This window comes from Dromaius novaehollandiae, chromosome 2 (assembly GCF_036370855.1).
Source record: "Dromaius novaehollandiae isolate bDroNov1 chromosome 2, bDroNov1.hap1, whole genome shotgun sequence".
Lineage (NCBI taxonomy): Eukaryota > Metazoa > Chordata > Aves > Casuariiformes > Dromaiidae > Dromaius > Dromaius novaehollandiae.
Window position 1 is genome coordinate 38,131,840 of NC_088099.1, and position 18,935 is coordinate 38,150,774.

The window sequence follows — 18,935 nt, forward strand, 5'->3', positions numbered from 1 at the left end:
ATATTAAGAACAATTCGTATCCTTTTTTTGTAGACTTTAGTTCACTGCTTCCTACAAAAACTTTGTTGTAGCCCACTTCGTCTCTGTTGTTCTCTGCTTTTGTGACATAAAGCTGCCCTCATTATTTAGCCTTCTTACATTTGCATATGTACAAGAGGGAACAGCTGCTTTCTGCAGGGATTTTGTGTACTCATTCATATTCCCACAGTGGTGGCCTTGTTCAGAAGCACACTGCTACCCTGTGGAAAAGCAGAAGAATACATGGACAATGTAGAAATCAGTCTGTTATTAAACATTTAAAAGGATAGCAATAAAGGAAAAACACAACAACAGCATCACTTTTTTAAATCTGAAGCAAGTACCATCTAATCAGGATTCATAAAAGTCTTCTACTCTTTGAGTTGTAAAGTTGTTGAAAAAATTCTGTTTAAAAGCAATTTTGTAGTCCTCTGATTTTTGAAAAAAAATCTAAATACTATTAGTAGGCATGCTTTGTACAAAAAAAAAATTTGTTAACACTTATTTCTCATTTGAAGGCAATTTTGACGTAGATAACAAATAGCCATTCCCACATCCGCGGGCAGAAAATTATATGCCTCCATGTTTGCTATAAGCTTGAGGTTTCCAAGTATGATCCAGAAAATAGTTCCTGAAGATTTGTGACAAGCTGGGCAGTCACATGAGTTTGGTGCTTTCTGTTTTTCTATGGTGTTTTTATCGTAAAGTCTCTTAATATCTCAGCTTATGCTTTAAAATTATTTAAAACTATAGGAAAATTAAATGACAAAAATAGATTTGTTCTCTCCGCAAACTGAAAGACATACATCTTCCTAGCCCTTGATTGGAGATAAAAAGAACTAAAAGTCTAGCCAGAGATAGGAAAACACAATGAGGAACTTTGTACAAATGCAACATCTTAGTGAGTTTTAAGAACTTTGCTTTTCAGTTCTTTAGAAAAAATAAATGGATTCACTTTGTATTTGTCTTTTAAATTTTGAAGCATCTCAAAGTGACTTTGAGGAAGCACTTGGCGTCCAAGCGTATTGAATTTTATCCCAAAGCATTAAGATACATATATATGTGAGGCTGTGAGAACCTGTACAATTGGAATGAAAAGTGTTTTGCTTGTAATAGTCACAGCTGGACCAACCGTTCAAAATAACTTATTACATGAGAAATATGATTCTGAAGCTTTTGCTTCCTTGCTGGAATTTCTTTCCTGCTATTTGCCAAATTCTACTGTTGGACTTCTTGTTTTAGTAGTAGGAAAGTATTGAAATATTCTTAAGAGGGAGGAAAGAACTTACAGAAGTATTAATAATCTGTTTATAGGTATCTGGAGAAAAAAAATGGAAGGTCATAGTCTGACCTACAGACCTTGGCAGTGTCCTTTAAACAAGCATTAATCATACATAGTGCATCAAATCGTCATGTGCAAGATAACATTAGTGACCTCTCGAACTGAGAATAACAAACGGGCTCTTAGTTTTCCTTTCTATACATGACAGTAGTGTTGACAACCACCATGTATATTTTTTGCCCTGTACCTAATCAGCCCTGATCCTTCTCCACACAGAATTTTTCTTGAAGTACATCTTTTTCACTCTTATTTGTGCATGATAGGAACCTTTATATAGAACATGGAATGGGTTACTCGTCATGTATTCATGTCTATTTCTGTTGGATGTGTGAGAGCCAAATAGTTCATTCTTCTTTTATGCTGATGAAATGACAAACTGGACAAGGGAAACTGGATTATGCTGACTACTTAGAATATTTAAAATGCATAAAGCTGTGCTTCAAAATAGCAGTAAAAGTACATCATGCTGCAGCATTCTTGGGGAAAATACATATTGTTCAAAACTTTTTGGGGAATGTCTCTAATCGTATGTAAGACTTAAAACAATTCATGCATCTTCTATACTACTTCTCTAAAAGCTTTTTTTTTAATCATAAAAGAGGCATTACTAGTTGTAACTGAAATTCTAATGTGCTCAGAGATGTCTTTATATGCAGCTAGAGGATCAGAGTAAATATTTTAGAGCTAAACTGAAGACTTAATTGCCTGTCAGGTGCTAAAAAGGTCTTGTTAAGCCAATGATAACCCTATAATGTCTTAGTCTTTATTCCGTAATGGCCAAAGTTCCAGCTAAGGAGTACTAGAGGAGTCCGCAGGATCAATTTGCGTTAAAGAGTTAACAGGCACCTAAGGCAATATTTTGTGACTGTTGCTGCCTTCTCAGAAATTGCCTGAGGATTTCAGTGTTCTGGCCTGTCAGTCTTGCTGTTGCTTCTCCACCTGCAGTCTGATAGCTCCAGCTGTTTTCCTTTTTCTCCCATTTTTGCAGCCTGGCCTTAAGCACAAGCAATACTAGCAGCTGCTTGGCTGAGCCTTGCAGAGACTTGCAACTCATTGGCTATCCTGATACTCATCGAGTCCTTCACCACAGATGTGGAGGCAGAAGTAATGTGCAGCCTCTTGGCACCTTGGGGTGCTGCAAGTCATATGTCTGGCCTTGTTCTGTCTTCCACTGGTGGTGCCAACTGTTAGTTTGGCTCCCCAAACATTTTCCTGACCGAATTTCAGGCTGTTTCACTGGATAGCAGTAGGACAGAGTTCGTGGATCTCTAATATATTTTAAGATTTTGCTGCAGCAGCAGGCTTTCTCTGTGATATTTGCTTACTCGTTTGTTCTTTTTGGCACACTCATATCATTTAGCAGCCTCTACTGCTGGTTGTTAAAACTGAATGGTTCATAAGACGATGCTTAAGAGTAGAGTAGAGAAGAGTTAGGGGCATCAGATTACATCTCAGAAGACTAAGGACTCTAAAACACTAAGTAACTTAAAAAAAAAATTTCTCATAATTTGTGGCTAAATTGCTCGATGGATATTAGCTATGTAGCTGTGCCTGTGTAAATTTTCAGGAAAACCCTCTGAATGGTGGCTTCACTCCCCTTCCACAAGTCAGTCAAGCCTAAGTGCAGTTGGGCTTTTCCAACAACAGTCAGCTAGTAAAATTGTCAGTACGGTAAAGTGCAACCCCCTTACTTGATCTTAAAGCCAGTGTCCAAGATGTTAATCATGATCACATCGGTTGCAATAAGTATCTTTGTCATGCTTACTCTTTCCACTGATTGCTTGAGGTGTATTTCAAATTGGAGATGATTAGAAACTCTTTCACAATCCAACTGAATGCTGAAGCAACACTTGCGCTGTAACATTACTGTTGTGCTGAAGTCCCCTATAAGCTTTTTTTTTTTAATAGAAATTTTCAAATTTTTAGGCCACATTGAATTCCTTATAACAGAAATCTTTTCTCTATATTTTATGCAGTAGCTTCTAGCTCTACTCAGTAAGCTTCGGTTTATGAACATCTGAACAAGAGAAGAAATATTAATCATTTTGAACCACTATGCAATTTTACTTCTTACTCCTTCACATATCTCCAAAATGCCTTTTCTCTTAATAGGGTTAAATCCTTTTTATTAAAGTTACTTTTAACCAATGAAATTCAGGTTTCATCTTTTCTTCGTAACTCCCCTCGAGCAAAGATCCAGAATTTCTTATTTCAAAAAAGTTATTTCTGCTCTGAATTTGAGTTTCTGATTGGCATATCTCCTCCAGAATTTGTAGAGAAAATGTTTTTTGTGCTGAACTGATTCACTTGGAGATGCGGGATCATGTACTGTGTTCATAATGCTATGAGATATTTTCTTCCCTACATCTCCTCTTGCTCTAGTTGACTTTAAAAGGACATCCCAAGTAACACAGACGTGAGGTTCAGTATTTGTCCCTGAATCTGTGTCACCAGACAGGTGACACAGTTGGTGAATCAAGTCACTGGTTTTAGAAGGCTAGTGGCTTCTTAAGGGGGGAGAGAAAGTCAGAAGACTGGTATATATTTTTTTTCTTGATATGCACTGACTTGTTTTGTGCTGCAGCTCACCTCTGTCACCCTTTAAATGGTATTGTTCAACAGTGACACCTTTGTCTTTTGTAACTAAATGATAAACCTTAGATTTTTCAACATTTGTAGCATGTCTTCAGTGATGTGTTTTGATTTTTAAGATTGACAAGAACTCAATAGTGAAACAAACAGAATATAAAGCCCTCTTTTGGTCTCTGTTTTAATGACTTTACATGTTGAAGTTCTTCATTGCCCCTTTAAGTTAGTGCCCCAAATATAGGTTCTTTCTATGGATCTATTTCAAATTATAAATCAAGCAGATCAAATTTTTGATGTATGCAGTGACTGTACCTAGTAATTAAGCCTGTATTGCCTCCTCTGCCAGTTGTGTTTAAGTGCACCCCTGAATCTAATTGCATCTCTAAAGCCGGCTGGATAGATTAGGCATTGTAGACCAGTAATTAATGCATCAGCCAAAGCAGCATGTTTCAGTTTCTGTTCTGAACACCATTTTCTCTGACTACTTTCTTAATATTTCTTTGGCTTTTTCCATTTTACAGAAAAACAAAATAAAATCCTGGATTTTATCACCATTTGTTATACTATCTTTCCATGGATCAAGAAATTCCTGTTATAAAAAGTTAGAAATTAGGCAATTGTGCTATTCTAACACTGAGACTTTAGTTTTGTATGGATATGGAAGTTATGTTCTACGCAGATAATAGCCTATCAGCTTCTTTGGAGTGTTACCACCAACCATAAGAACTATGATGTAATTAATCATGCAAATTAACTTTCTAAGAGTTTTTACTTTATTTGTCCTGAAACATGAGTTCTTTCATTTGTATGCATAAAAATATTTTCAGATTTCTTCCTTTAAATTGTTGGTTGCATAATATAACTTTCACTGGGGTATATAATGGCAAATTAAGCATAAATGCCTTCATAAATCTGAAAGCTTTCATAAAATCTTAATTTAGTGATACTAAACTTACTTGTATTTACTCAAATGGCCATCTTACTCTTTCACTTAACAATATGCTACAACTTTACTGTTTTTTCTCTTTCCATGGAAAATTTTTGCTCTAAAAATTCTTTGAGTGGCTTCGTTGTAATAAGTTTTAACTTCATGAATCAGAAAGCCAGATGGTTACTTTTTGGGGCTGTAAAATATGACAGTAGATACTGTCCTTAAAAAATAATTAAATGGAACTGTGATAACATTTGTGATGAGATCTCTGAGACTATTTGTAAACCTTTGACTTCTGAATGTTGCCTTCAGGCTTGGTAAGAAAAGCTCAATGTTTGTAAAGATTATCCTGACAGCAATATGCTGGGTCAGTTGTCAAGACATGTTTAGCATGGGGGTATGTATTAATCTGCTATAACTACCACTGTAAGTGGCTGGAATAAATAGAGGGCTCAAGCAGATGAAGAGGGATTAACTGTGTAAATTGAGCAAACTCTTCAATCACTAAACCAGTGATTTTACAAAGGATTAGTCTGCTTTTACAAATATTGATTACTGATTTCTTACTTAGGATGAAGATGACATAACTTGTGCAGTTGCTATGGAGTATGCGATGTGAAGCGTACATCATTCATATTAATGGGATTGTCATAGGCTTTATAGAAACAGACAGATTTATTATAGCAGCGCCATCAGCATTGCCATAGTTAAGATTATGTCAGCATTTCCTTTAAAGTCCTGTTTACTCTTTTAGTGTTCATAGATCAACTTTAAAATTTACTCAGTTGAAATTTGGCAATACCAGTTTATCGCTCCGATGATATTTTTGTGCACTTCGAAAGGGAATTGAATCAACAATTTTTAATTTGGAAGGAAATACTGTGCATAATTTTTTTAAAAATGATTGTGGGCTTGAATTCTTTGTTTTTAGTGCAGCTTTTGAGTGATGCTGTGCATGTTCTGTAGCTTCATTAAGCCAGGTTTGTAGAGGAGTGTACGTGTGTTAACCAGCTGATATAAGCTGAAAAAAATAGAGGAATTTCTCGATACATGGGCTCTTTGGCCTATATATCCATAGGCTTGTCTGGCTTTTTCCAGTGTTAATAGTTATCTGATAAAGATAATACTTTTCTTACAAGCTTTGTCCGACCTAAATCCACAGAACACCATCGTATTACTAAACTACAGTTTAAGATTTAACAGTGGTACATTCACTGTGGAGTTTGTCTTTTGAATTCTGAATTTAGGTTTATATGTAGAAGTAGGCTTAAGGAAAATTGCAGATGGTGTGAGGATTAAGGGGCATGGGATAAAAGGCTGAAGATAAAGGAAATGCTCATTGAGTTCAGAAAAACTGCACTGACATTTATTTAGCAATTTCTTTATTGTAGAAATTCAAGTTGTAAAAACCTTGTGTTTCTCTCAATATGTCTTCCTTCTAGCCTTAAACAAACGTGGCACAAGACAGCTCAACCATCACTATTCTCTCAGTTCTTTTTTCTCAAGTTGTGACCCCATTGCAGAATATGATGGTAATTCTGGTTTGTGAACTTTCCATACTTTAACACTTCGGGATTTCTTGTTATAGATACTGAAAATATGGAAACCTGGATGCTTATACCATAGGCAAAGATAACGTGACATCAAGTAAGTCAAATCAATTTTTCCAGTGAAGAAAATAGATGCTGTATAAGTGACCCTGTTTCACTTTTTGGATTTCAATCCCATAGACGGTATCTGAAGAAGATTTTAATAAGGGTATTGTTCTTAAGAGATTCAGATGTTGTCAAGAGAATTTTTCTGAATAAAAATGAATATAATTGTTATTAATTACAAAAAAGATATGATTTCAAGTATTCCTACTTTAGTACTAAAAACAGTAAGAGCTAGTTAGAATCATCTGAGAAAGATGGTAATCACATGTGTGAGAAAGCAGGTCCATGCTGTGGTCTGGTATCACTCCGAAAGACCTCTTAAAAATTAAAGAGGATACTTCAAGTGACTACTTGTAACAAACTGGGGCCTAGTGGGAGAATTGGTGCAGTTGGTCTGATTTGTTCTCTGCTGCTCTGCGAAGGCAGTAGCTGGGTTGTGCCAGAGCTTCTCTTGTTGTGTGCAACTTCAAGTGTATGGTATCTTCTGGAGACTTCAAATGGAGTGAGAGTATTAGTGTAATCATTCAGAAGAGTTGGAGTGGGTGTTGGAAGATGGTTCTTCCCATCATTCTCACTACTCCAAGATCAGTTAACAGGCCACTGAAGTCCACATCTGGAAAGCTTTCAAGAAAAGTAAGAGTACTCTCTTGGCTTCTTGCAGGGTTTCCCTTGCCTTTTTGAGCTTGGTCACATGTAATCAGAGCCAAACAGAAGAATTTTGTTATCTTTGTGATAGCAACGATTGCCTGCTGAGAGGAGGTTTGAAAAAAGCTGGGTGTGTTTTCCATCCATAAAACTGTTGGATCTTCATTACTTCTTTCAGAGTACTTAGAAATAAGACACTGTGTTGGTCACTGTGGAATTTTTCACCTTTGGGTTTTCTCAAGGTCTTGCTCAAAAAAAAAAAAAGTACCTTTCCTGTATTATATTCCTCTGCAATTTTTGTAAATGCACTGTCATTGCTGCAGGAGACTGTAATTCTACCAGAACTTCCAGAACTTCCTAGTTCTCCATACTTAAGGGTATTCGATATGCATTTTGTGTGCTGCAGTGAGAAGACTTGAAAGGCTCATGTGAGACTTTTTCCTTTTGTTTTTATTTTAAAAAGTCTAGTCTGTACCTGTAGAATGCACTGTAGAGCTGTACCTCCATGTGAATCCAAATTAGCTTTCAAATGCAAAGGAGCTTTTAGTGTGATACTTCACTGATCACTGAGCACAGCTTTTTACTTAAATTATCAGTATTAGAAGTAGCGTATCAAAAATGAGGCAATGAGGTAGCACATTCTAACCATTCGTGTTTGCAGGAATACACAAAATGTAGAAAATGAAAACTGGAGCTTCCCTGCGCCTCTGTCCTCCGTGAAATCTGTAAGTGGCACTCCTAAAAATTTGCTTCTGTTTTTAGCTGACTGAAGGAATCCTGATCTCTTTCTTTGTGCAGATGAAAGATTTTCAGCTGCAAGCAGTAATGTTAAAACTTTTTTTTGATCAGGGATATGAGCTGTTGGAGCATTTAAAACACTCGCAGTGTATACTCATGTTTCCCTTCCGAAGCTTAGCAGGCCAGGACTTTGGCCCGGACTCAGAACAGTTGGAAGTTTGCAGCCTACAGAACTAATCTGAGGGGGCTGCCACTTGGCATAATCAAGTTACATATATAAAACCGTGCAATTTATGTTGGGTTTTTTCACTGGTGTTTGCTGGTAGTCTGAGAAGTTCCTCGTTTCCCTGGATTTACTATGGTACTGCCTGTTATATTTCCAATATGTTATGCTTCTGATGAGAGCAGTAGTTAAAATATTTCCCTACCTGAATGTCTCCATCACAAATTGAAATTCACATAGGGCACTTTTTCTGTTGAGGTAGATTTGGCACTTCTCAAACTGCACTACTATTTTTTTAAAGGGAGCTTACTAGCTTCCGGAACTAGAAATTGAACAATTTAGGGAAGAAGGTATAAGCAATGGAGCAGATGTAGGAGAGGGTATAGGGCAAAATAATTTGGGAAATGGAGGAAAATTCCATGCTTTTTGTTTAATAGATGTGTGGCTTGTGAAAAACCTAGCTTGCAGGGTATTACCAAAATTTGGATAAGAGTTGTAGGCTTCACTTAATTTAAGCTCTCATAGATTTGTCAGTATGTTGTTGACTAATAAATATTTGGATTGCTAGGATCCTGGAACTAAAAGAACATCTATTACTAATTTTAAACTATCATTTGAATATTCATTGCTTAGCTTTGCAAGAAGTGACATTTGGTAGCTTTTCTGCCAAAGCATATTAAATCTTTCTCATGTTGACTTGCATATTAGTTGTTGTTTAGTCTCTGTTTAGGCTTATTTACTGAACAAAATGTGGCAATCATTCAAAAAGGAAATTTTAGTCCTTTTAAAACTGCTAATTGAAAAAGTTATAACAAACCCAGAAAAGTAATAGAAAACGTCTTGTTCCGACCTTAACTTTTTCTTTTCATAAAATATTGTGACATGTGGTTATCTCCAAGGGATTCTTACGCTTTCCAGGTGGTTATTTAAAAATAGTAGTAAAATATATTGTAAAATTGGATTGTAGTATTAAATTTTCTAGGTGTTTTAGATGTTAAGCTGAAAATTGTTTTTACCTGGACATATTAAATGCTAGCTTTTAACTTGCTGCTTGATAAACGTATAGGACTTTCTTCCTATTAGTCATCCGGGAATACAGGAATCATAATGTGGTTAAAGATGCTATCCACACGCATTTTGACATAATGCTGGTCATGCCCCAGCTGTAGACTCTTTATTCCTGGCCTTTTAATTTTCTCTCATGAGCTAACAGCACCTTCTGTGGTTCATATATTGTGTAGATATTCTGAATCTTTACGTAGGGTTCCTAATCAAAATTGGATGTGGGCGCTTGTCTGTGAGATGATGCTGGGGAGCTTCAGCTTGCCTACCTCATTTCATGAGAATTTCCAGTACGTCTAATTGATCCACGATGGCCTATTTTGACTTGCTTGTAGCTGCAGTGCAGAGGCATTGTTCTTATCTGCGTGTTTGCCTGCATATTTTATTTCTCACAACAAAGTAGGAAGCTAAGCTTCTTGTTACATAGGCAAAACTTGTTTTGTCAGTCCCTACAACTGATGCACATTTCTGTTAGCTGCAGTGTGGGCCTCTGGGTGATTGAAACCTTTCTGTCTCTCTCTAGAATGATTGATTAAACTTTAATGATCCTTGGAGGGATCTAAGCAAAACTCTGACTTTCTATGCCTCATATTACAGTGGTGGGAGCAGTAGGCCTTGTACGAGAGACCTTTTCTTTACTGCTGTATCTTCTTTTTCTCTTCTTGCTTGAGAATCTCTGGGAAGCGGCAGAGGTGGGGAGGCTGCTCCTATGGAGCATGCAACAGCCCGTTTCATCACCCCGAGGGATGGGACTGCTCACAGGAGAAAACATTACTTTTTCTTATTTATTTTTTTTGGCATGTGCTGTGGGTGTTACTTGTGAAATTTTAATAGTTAATTATCTACGTGAAAGTCATACCTGGATCAAGGGGAGGAACCTGTTAATCCCTCTGCATATTAAGTTGCTATTTAAAATGTAACAGTGGGCATTTGAAAACCAGTTTGAAAGCCAACACAAGTATGTGCAAGTCCAAGAGAATAGTGGTTTGTAAAAAATCTTGTAAATTCAAACTTAAGTTTGGACAAGGAGCGCATGATCCAGGATAACTCCACTAGGCTGTGGACCCTGGTGGATGGAGTCTGGCTGGCTGACTCCAGTAAATTATAAAAACAAGTCTTTGTCAAGTGAAATATGTTACAATTACTAAAGAAACTTTGCCCCCCAAACAGATGAGCATTGAAAAGTCATAGATGTAAGGTTTTTTGATTTAAAATGTCTAAATACATGGTTATTTAATTAGGGGATAAATGAAAACGACTAGAAGAGTTTTTCAAGCATGCGGAATGCTTAAAAGAACTAAATATTTCTGTAAATAATATGTAGCAATGGTTTTTAGGCTGCCTGGCCCACTGCCTTGTCCTGAATTTACAGGAAGGAAAGGAGGAGAAATCCTCATCCCTCTCTCTTTACAAGGGAGGAGTCAAGAAGAAACACTCAGCATTTAGGCCTCTGAGGGTGTAGTATTAATGTTTGTAACCAAAACTCCAGATCCAGAATTAGAAAGAACAAAATAACTAGAAACAGATGACACTGCTTTAAGTATTCTTGGATAAAATAAGCTGCTGGCACTTCTTAGAGGGATATATAAGGCAAGCTGTGCTGAGGAAATTATGAGTGTGAACTATTAGAAAATACAATGGTGAAAGCTGGGGATGGCTCCATAGCAAAATTTCATGAACTAGACAGTCCCTGGAACATGCGCTTTAAAAACCGAAACGCTATCTTTTCTGAATAAATGTTTCAAAAACTAAATGTTTTCCATTATATTTGTTAACCTAAATGAAATGTGTTTTCTTTAAGATTTATCTTTTGATTCTTGCATGTTGAATTTATTTACAGCTGTTAGGCTATTATATCTGCAATATATTGAAGTAATCTTTGTGAAGATGCTTAAGACAGTTAATGAAGCTAATGAGATGTTACGTGATCTTCCTAGTGATCACTTTTCCTTCATCAGAAGACTCTTGGAAAGGGGATTCTTTTTTTAAATTCAGTAAATGTTAATCTTCTGTTTTTTTTTTTTTTTTTTAAAAAGAACTGTAGGGTAAAAGGTATGCATATGTAAGTAAAACACCTCTTCTTTAACCTAGATTCATAGTAGTTGTGCAACAGATGTGACCACACTGTATTGGTATGTACAAATTCAAAGATAATTGAATCCCTTTGTAGTCCCTATTAAAAATGGATAAATGCTGTATTTCCAGATCACAATGAAATGGAGAAATATGAAGAATTTTGGGAAAAGTGTGTGAGAAAGGGGATGGGAGGAAAGAAAAGAGGAAGAGGAAAATACTTTTTGTGTTGCTGGAACATTATGACCTCTTTGCCAAAAGTTTAATACAAACTTTGTCAGAAGATCTTTGCCAATTTAGAATCTCAGCCTGAGAGAAATCATAAAAGTCCTGAGCCTGAGGAGGAAAAAAGCTATATTTCTCCATTTTAACAGGTATTATTTCAGTATTTATAGTAGCAGCTCTTTGTTTTTAGAGAAACATCCAGTTTTGTAGATACTACTGAATACATTTTTGTATTGCTAGCAGTTTTCTTCTCTGTTTTCTGGATGATATCAAATGCTTTCCTCTTTTAATATCGATAATTTGAACAGGAATAGATTTCAGTTTCTCTTCTTGTATAAATGGGTTTTCAGTGCAGTAAAAAGGAAGCTGAAGAAATGAATTTCAAAAATAGTGATTATACATTTTTTTAATTTAAGGGAAGATGCAGAAATAGAAATTATTGTTTCTTTCTCCATATAATAAAATGAATGTATTTTGGCTTGATGGTTTTCCTTTACAAGGACTGAAAGATGGTGAATGATTTTTATTTGAGTAAGAAGTCTTTACCATTATAATAGTTAGAGCTATGGTGCTCTACTAGAAAGGCAAACTGTAATCAACTACTTAGCTGCTACTGAATTACACTTATCTCCACTTTGCCTGTTTAACTTCCCATAAGCATGCTAAGCACCTCTTTAGAATGCATTGACCTCTAATTGTTTCTTGCTTTATGTATCCCTTAGCTCACATTGAGGAAATAAAAAATATTCCTATTGGTGTACAGTATAGAATGATACAGCCTGGTTTTGTGTTATTTATTGAGTATACAGAATGAAATTTTAACACCTTTGATAAATCAAAATGCAGAGAGTGATCGTTAAATTTCATGTGTTTTATCATGTAAAGTGATACTGATGAAACTGCTTTTAAATAATGGGCACAATTCACTGTTGCAGTAGGGTGCAAAATTGCATTACTTAAGATTTTAGCTCTGTGATTACCAAGGTGCAAAATGGACGTGCCATAAGCTGTAGAGCAGTCTAAAATCATAAGAAGTCTCACTGGATTTATGGGATTCATGCAGTGGAACCTGTGCATTAATACACCTATATTAATAATGTGTTCCCACTTTTCTGATGGCAGAGCATGGTTGGTGGAAAAGTGGGCTTTATGCTTGAGTGAAAGCATTCCACTTTCTTCTCACTGGAGGAATTTTTAGCCTGGCAGCAATAGTGTTCTGATAACTGCTAGCTGCTCGCTTGGCGCAAAAGGGCCTAGAACCAAGAGGGAGAACCTGGTGCATTATATGCGTAATTTACTTTTTCTTTAAAACTTGAAGGTTTAGGCCTCATAAATATCTGATCTGGTGTTTGGTCTTTGTACACATCAGTCTGGGAGTAGGGAGTAGGCACGTGGAGCATAGCTCACAGAGTTTAGTTTGGAGTATATTAAAGTAATTTCCAACAAGATCGGAAGAGAAACTATTCTGGGAGATTCATCTGTGAGTGGGTGGTCAAGAAATAAGGAAAGCCTTTAATGTTAAGCAGATGGACCTCCCTCATTTAAGCTGTATTTTGGAAGATGCAAGTTAATTATCAGCTTAAATATTGGATAGTATTGGCATGATTTTCATGTCAAAAGAGTAAGGATGAATGTCCAAGATATTTGCGATGTAGAAACTCCAGAATGGAAAAGATATTTTCCTGCATCCTCAACTCCAGGTGTGTCTACCGCTTTCCAGGCAATGATATAACAGGAATTAAATCTGGAAGGGCACACAGAAGCATCAGTTGTACCCTTCTCCACCTGTGTACTCACACAGCTGCAAGCCACAGAGCTTCCTTAGGAAGTCTTGGGGTCTGCATGAGTAGAGAGTATTGACAGGTGTTTGGGAATTCAGATCTCAGACCCTGCCTTTAAGTGGATATGTGACTTGAAGCAAGTTCCTTAATTTGCTTCCCAGTTCCTCATTTAAAAAAAGTGATTCTTTCTTTCTTGCACTCTTTCTCTGTGTTAAATAGATTCTTTGGAGAAAAAGCTGTCTTACTCAAAGTCGTGTCTAGTAATCAACTAATGAGTCTCTGCTCTCAGCTGTGGTATTACTGTGTTTAGTGTAATGTAAACAAATGCTGCTTTACTATAATAAAGCATGGCTTTAATGAGACGTTTGCTTAAGAGATTTGTGGCAAACCTGGTCTATTTTAAATGAACAGGAAAGCAATGTTTTGATTAAAAGCAACAACAAAAAGCAACCTGCTGTAGGTATTTCAGACTTCTAGTTGCGCGTTGCCACATCTAGGGATTGTAGGACACTCTTAATCCCTTCTATTTGTAACATGGACAACAGAGTAAAGTAATGAAAGAAATGGAAGATAGAGAGGTGATGCAATTTAAGAGCCTTCCTTCCAGCAACTGCCTAGAGCCAGCATGGCAGTCTTCATTCTCTTCTTTCTTCCCCTCCTTGTTTTGGTTGCAGAGCAGGAGCAAGATTTGGTCTGTGTGCCTTCTTCCTGCCACATGTGCACAACACCTGCAGTTAATGAGAATCTGCGAGGAGGTGGTTCTTTCTCTTTCCTTTATGCTTTTAATAGTACTTATTCTGCCCCCTCCCCCCACCCCCAAGGATGTACAGGAAAATGAAAGCGGGAATTTAGCCACGCTTATAGGCTTTTTTTCCTTTCATGTACAGCTGTATATGTCTTGGAATATTAAGACTTGGTCCCTCTCGCCTGCCCTTCCACTACTGTTCCCTCATATTTTTGTGGTTCCTAGGCTTCTCAAACAGAAGTTTGATCACATGTGTGTGATCTGCCTCTGCTTCTTACAGATTCTGATGGGCAGTGAGACTGACCAGCCATGTCTTGTTTCATGGAGTTGCTGCCTCAGTTGCTTTGAGTGACAGAAAAAGAAACTGGCTTCTCCACAGGTTGAGTGTGGGAAGAAGACTTCTTTCTGCAATGCCACAATAACAGCGGAAGTCTGCATTTTTTTTTTCCAGTGTAGGTTCTTTTCCTCATAAGCTTTCAGTGCCCTATGCAAAATAAATGTAGCTTCAGAAAATGGCATGATTAAATTTGTGCCAACTTGTCTCAGCCGCAGAAGTGGCAAAACTGGAACGGCTCTCTGAAGACTCTGGCTCTCTGAAATAGTCAGTTCAGATGAGGTTCTGCCTGTAGGCAGAATAACATTAAGGAGCCCCTGCGTGTTTGCCTAGGACTATATGTCTCTCTTCTGTGGATCTGATTGTTTCTAAAGGCACTGAATTACCACTTGCCAAACTTTCTTTTCAGAAAACAAAGAACAAACCATAAAATTAGATCCAAATTGATGTCAAAATTTTTATATTCAAAAATGTAAAAGAGCAAACCAGTTTTATTTCTTTGTTTTTAATTAGGTTTTATCCCTTTCCCATCTGTGGGGATGCACTGTTCTAAAGTGAGCCCTACTGGATGAGGTAAAGCGGGAAGTATTGCACACTGATGCCTCCCAATGACCAACTGAAAGCAGCACACCATGTATAATTGTAAAAACTCTTCACCTTCCCCACTCATATCATCATCATTAGATCATCTTCTTAAGTAACTATTAAACTTGCCTTGTGCTAGCCAGCAAGTGTCTTTGTGTTATATACTCATTTAATGTTGTGCAGTGGTTGCATACTTACCAAGCGAGGGGGAACAGCTGCATCATTTTGAAAGGCATGTGCATATAGCCAATAGCTCTTTTATTTTTAACACAGTAGTAAGAATTCCGTAGAAGCTGGAATAATACCTAGTGTACTGCTAATCTTAAAACAAAATAGAAAAAGCGTTTTGGTGGAAATGTCAATGTATATAAAATTCTATTTACTATTATATAGTAGCCAAAAAAACCCATCAATCTGTTGTCTGAAGAGCAAGTTGTGTTATTTAAGGAATGTATTCTGGGAATGTTTAGATTTTTTAAAAATAATATTCTCTGTATGCTCCTACCTCTTTGTCTTGTCGTCATCTTCTCACAACTGTATTTAAAAAAGACCACCATAAATCAATTCATTTCTGTGCACCAATAAAAAATAAATTCTATTTTAAGGGACAACCTAAAAGTCTAGGAAGTATGCATCACTTTCCAGAGACAGTGTTTTTAGTTCAAGGTTGGACAATTGATCTTTAACCTGCTCTGGATAGTTTAAAGTACTTGTTTAACACAGGGGTTGTGTGCTGATGTCAGTCCTTTTGTATGTTTTTCTTGGTAGAACTTAATGAGATTACATATATTTTGATGAATAATTGCTGCCATGTAAATTTGCCACCTACCTACAGTGACTCTTATGAATATTTGATGATAATAAGTAGTGGGAACTTCACTGCGATGCTCAAATGTGCTTAAATAAGAAGCAGCATAAGAATAGCTTTTGTTCTGCTTTTTGGCTTGTGGAAAAAACATGACACTTATATGCATGTTAGTGATTGGACACATCTAAAATACTTATGCTCTTAACACTAGCAGTTTAATTTAAATCATAATTCCATCTCTTTGCAGGGGGAGTGGGATTCAGAAGGGGAAGACACATTTCTTTACCATCTAGATTTCTATTGTAATTTGACGCAGGGTTGACTGGTTGGTCTCATGTTTCTGGCTGTGAATTAGCAGTTGAGAAAAAGGAAAAAATGCAGTGGAATATATTTGTCATTTTGCAGATGCAGCCATGTTCTTTTTCAAAACCTAAAGATAGTATCTTTAGATCAACAGTTTTGCAGACTTCTGTGCAATGTGTTCGGTCTATCCAGTATCCCCATATAAAGCCTATTTGTCTAAACTGCTTTTCTGTCATAATGCAAATCATGCAATGTCTGTCAATATCAGGCACCACTTTTTATCATCTCTTCATCTGGTTTCTTCATTTGTAGACAGTGTAATTTGTTTTGCACCTTGTATGGTTTTTCAAGACGTTCTTATGTGAGGCTGTTATTGAAAATCAGATTCCTGATTTAATTGTATTGAATTGTGATAATTTGCTTTTGTTCGTACATTTGAAAGTCACTACTTTCATTATCCAGCTTGCTTTAAGCAGCATATTCAGAATGCAAGCTAATGTTTTCTAAGTTACCATACCTTGCTTTATTTATTTATCTGTTTATTTTCTGAGACTTGCAGGGCCTGCTACGCAGCTATTTTTCCTCACTAAACTGGTGTAGCAACACAAGCAACAGCTCTGTCATTTGTAGTTGTTAGACTGTTTCTGTACTTAAAATAATCTGCAATAGTAGCTACTAGAATAATTTTTTCCAGTACCTCCTGAGTATTGAGAGTGTAAAATCTGTAAGTTCATTAATGCTGCTATTTATAATATTTTACTTGAAAGGCAGTGCTTTACAGAACTTATTTTTCTTCCAGGGAATCAGTTTCCTCCTATTGCAGCTCAAGATCTTCAGTTTGTTCTGAAGGCTGGATACCTTGAAAAGCGCAGAAAAGGTAGGTTTAACTTTGTGAAGACTACATTATACATTAGGGAGCATCTGTGTGTATTTAAAATTATATACACAAATAACATTTTACAGGAATGATAAAATGAAATAGAAGTTGAAATATTGAAATATTATTATCCAAAAGAAAGAACAGCAAATAATTGCTACTGTAGTATTAAAAGAAAATCTCATTTCTTTATTGACTAAAAAAATCATGCTGTGAAAGTCCAGTGTCAGCCATAATTCAGAGACTTTTGGATAGTTTTTGAAGAAAACATTAGGAACGTATGCAAAAGTGTCATATGTTGACTTCATGTTTCAGTGAGCGTCAAGATTTATTTTCCTTCAAGAGGGCAAGTATTGATCTCAGCTTTAGTTCAGTCAATATTTACCTTGATTCAATAAATCTTATATTGTCACCTTAATACCCACTTAATGCAGCAACAACTCTAGGAAATATTTAGGAAGTTGTTCATAATTTCCATGTATTTAATGGCACACACATTTTCTTTGTATTTGATTTCAAATTTCCACTTGTTCTCACCTCCGGTTTTTACTTAATGTCCTTCTCAGTGTCATACTTTTCCCCTCCTTCATATCCAGATTTGGTTTCCTTTCCTTAGCACTTTTTCTGTCTCCTCCTCCCTCCTCCGTCTTTCCTCACCCTTGAAAAGTAGTAACATATTTGTGTTTAATAATGCCATAAAGTGTTATAACACAAATTATCTTAATTGCAGACCACAGCTTTCTCGGCTTTGAATGGCAAAAGCGTTGGTGTGCTATCAGTAAGACAGTCTTCTATTATTATGGAAGTGAAAAAGGTAATTATAATAATTATGATAAACTATTAAATGATCTTCTTTAAATACACAGAAGAATATGAAAGCTTTAGTGGAGTTGGAAACTGAGAAACTAAAGTCATTTTGAGAGAGCAATGAACCTTCTAAAAGAATTGTTGGCTCTTAAACAGTGCTTTGAATTTTAAAAAGTGTAAGTATCTGCAAGTGATGTGCCCGTTCTGAAAAGCAAGGGAACTGAGGAAGAAAGATTAAGTTACTTGTAGAGCTACTTTGTGTGCCAATAAGAGCTAGCTATTAGGTTTGATAGTACTCTAGTGCTTAATCTATCTACTGGACAGCAAGTGCTTTTTCTGTCCAAATGGGATTTTCATTTTAAAACACCTTCAGCAATTACTCCTTCTGAGCTCTTTAAAGAGTGATTTTCTCCAGGAAAATGTTAGTCTAAAAACTGCATAGTGGAGTTCCATGTTTCTCTCTAAATTGTTTATGTTCTGAAAAAGCTAGAAATGAAGTAATATGTTTAGCTAAAAGTCAGCTCTGAAGACTAGCTAAGGCTAGCTTCTGAAGGTGATTTCTAATGCCCAGTTTAGAAAGAATATGACATAAACCTTGGGATATCACTTTGAAATTTCAAAACTGACAGTCAAATAAAACATCCTTTTAATTTTGTGCTAAGTGTATTTGATATTTATTGTTTATAAAACAAATGATACAGAATTATTTTTTAGTAATTCTTAAAAGAGCAATTATGTCTTTTTTTCCCAAAAATATTTATTTCTGGATAAACCTTAAGCTTTTTTCTTCTGCTTGTGTTTGTGTGACTTTACTTGAGATTAGTGCGGATAGTCTTATATTAATCTTAATTCAAAGACCAATTTAATTTGATACAGTTTGTTTCATTCCTTGATATGCCGATTCATTTAAACTCATCCTATCTTTAAAAATGAAGTAGAAATAAAGTCAAGGTGTTACCACATCTCAGTTACTTTGGACGTTTAAACCCAATTTTCAGCTTGCTGCAGTTTCCTGCTCATGTGCTCTGTTTACAGAGATTGGTTAGTATATCTGTTAAGTGTTCCCTTTTTTTTCTTTACCGCTTCCTTGAAATTTACAGATTGATCAAGCTTCGAAAACATAATCTTTCTTCAAAAATTTTGAAGAGGTGTGGCATAATATTGACTTGTCAATTGTCATTTTCTTCTTTCTGT

General features: G+C 36.1%; 1 protein-coding gene across 1 annotated transcript in view; it reads left to right on the forward strand.

Annotated features, from left to right (window-relative positions):
• SKAP2 (src kinase associated phosphoprotein 2) overlaps window positions 1-18,935 on the forward strand; it is a 122,565-nt gene that overhangs the window by 54,003 nt on the left and 49,627 nt on the right. The window contains exons 5-6 of the mRNA XM_064506275.1: window positions 16,857-16,934; window positions 17,665-17,748. Of these exons, the coding sequence (XP_064362345.1) occupies window positions 16,857-16,934; window positions 17,665-17,748 (162 nt within the window). The remainder of the gene's footprint in view (window positions 1-16,856; window positions 16,935-17,664; window positions 17,749-18,935) is intronic.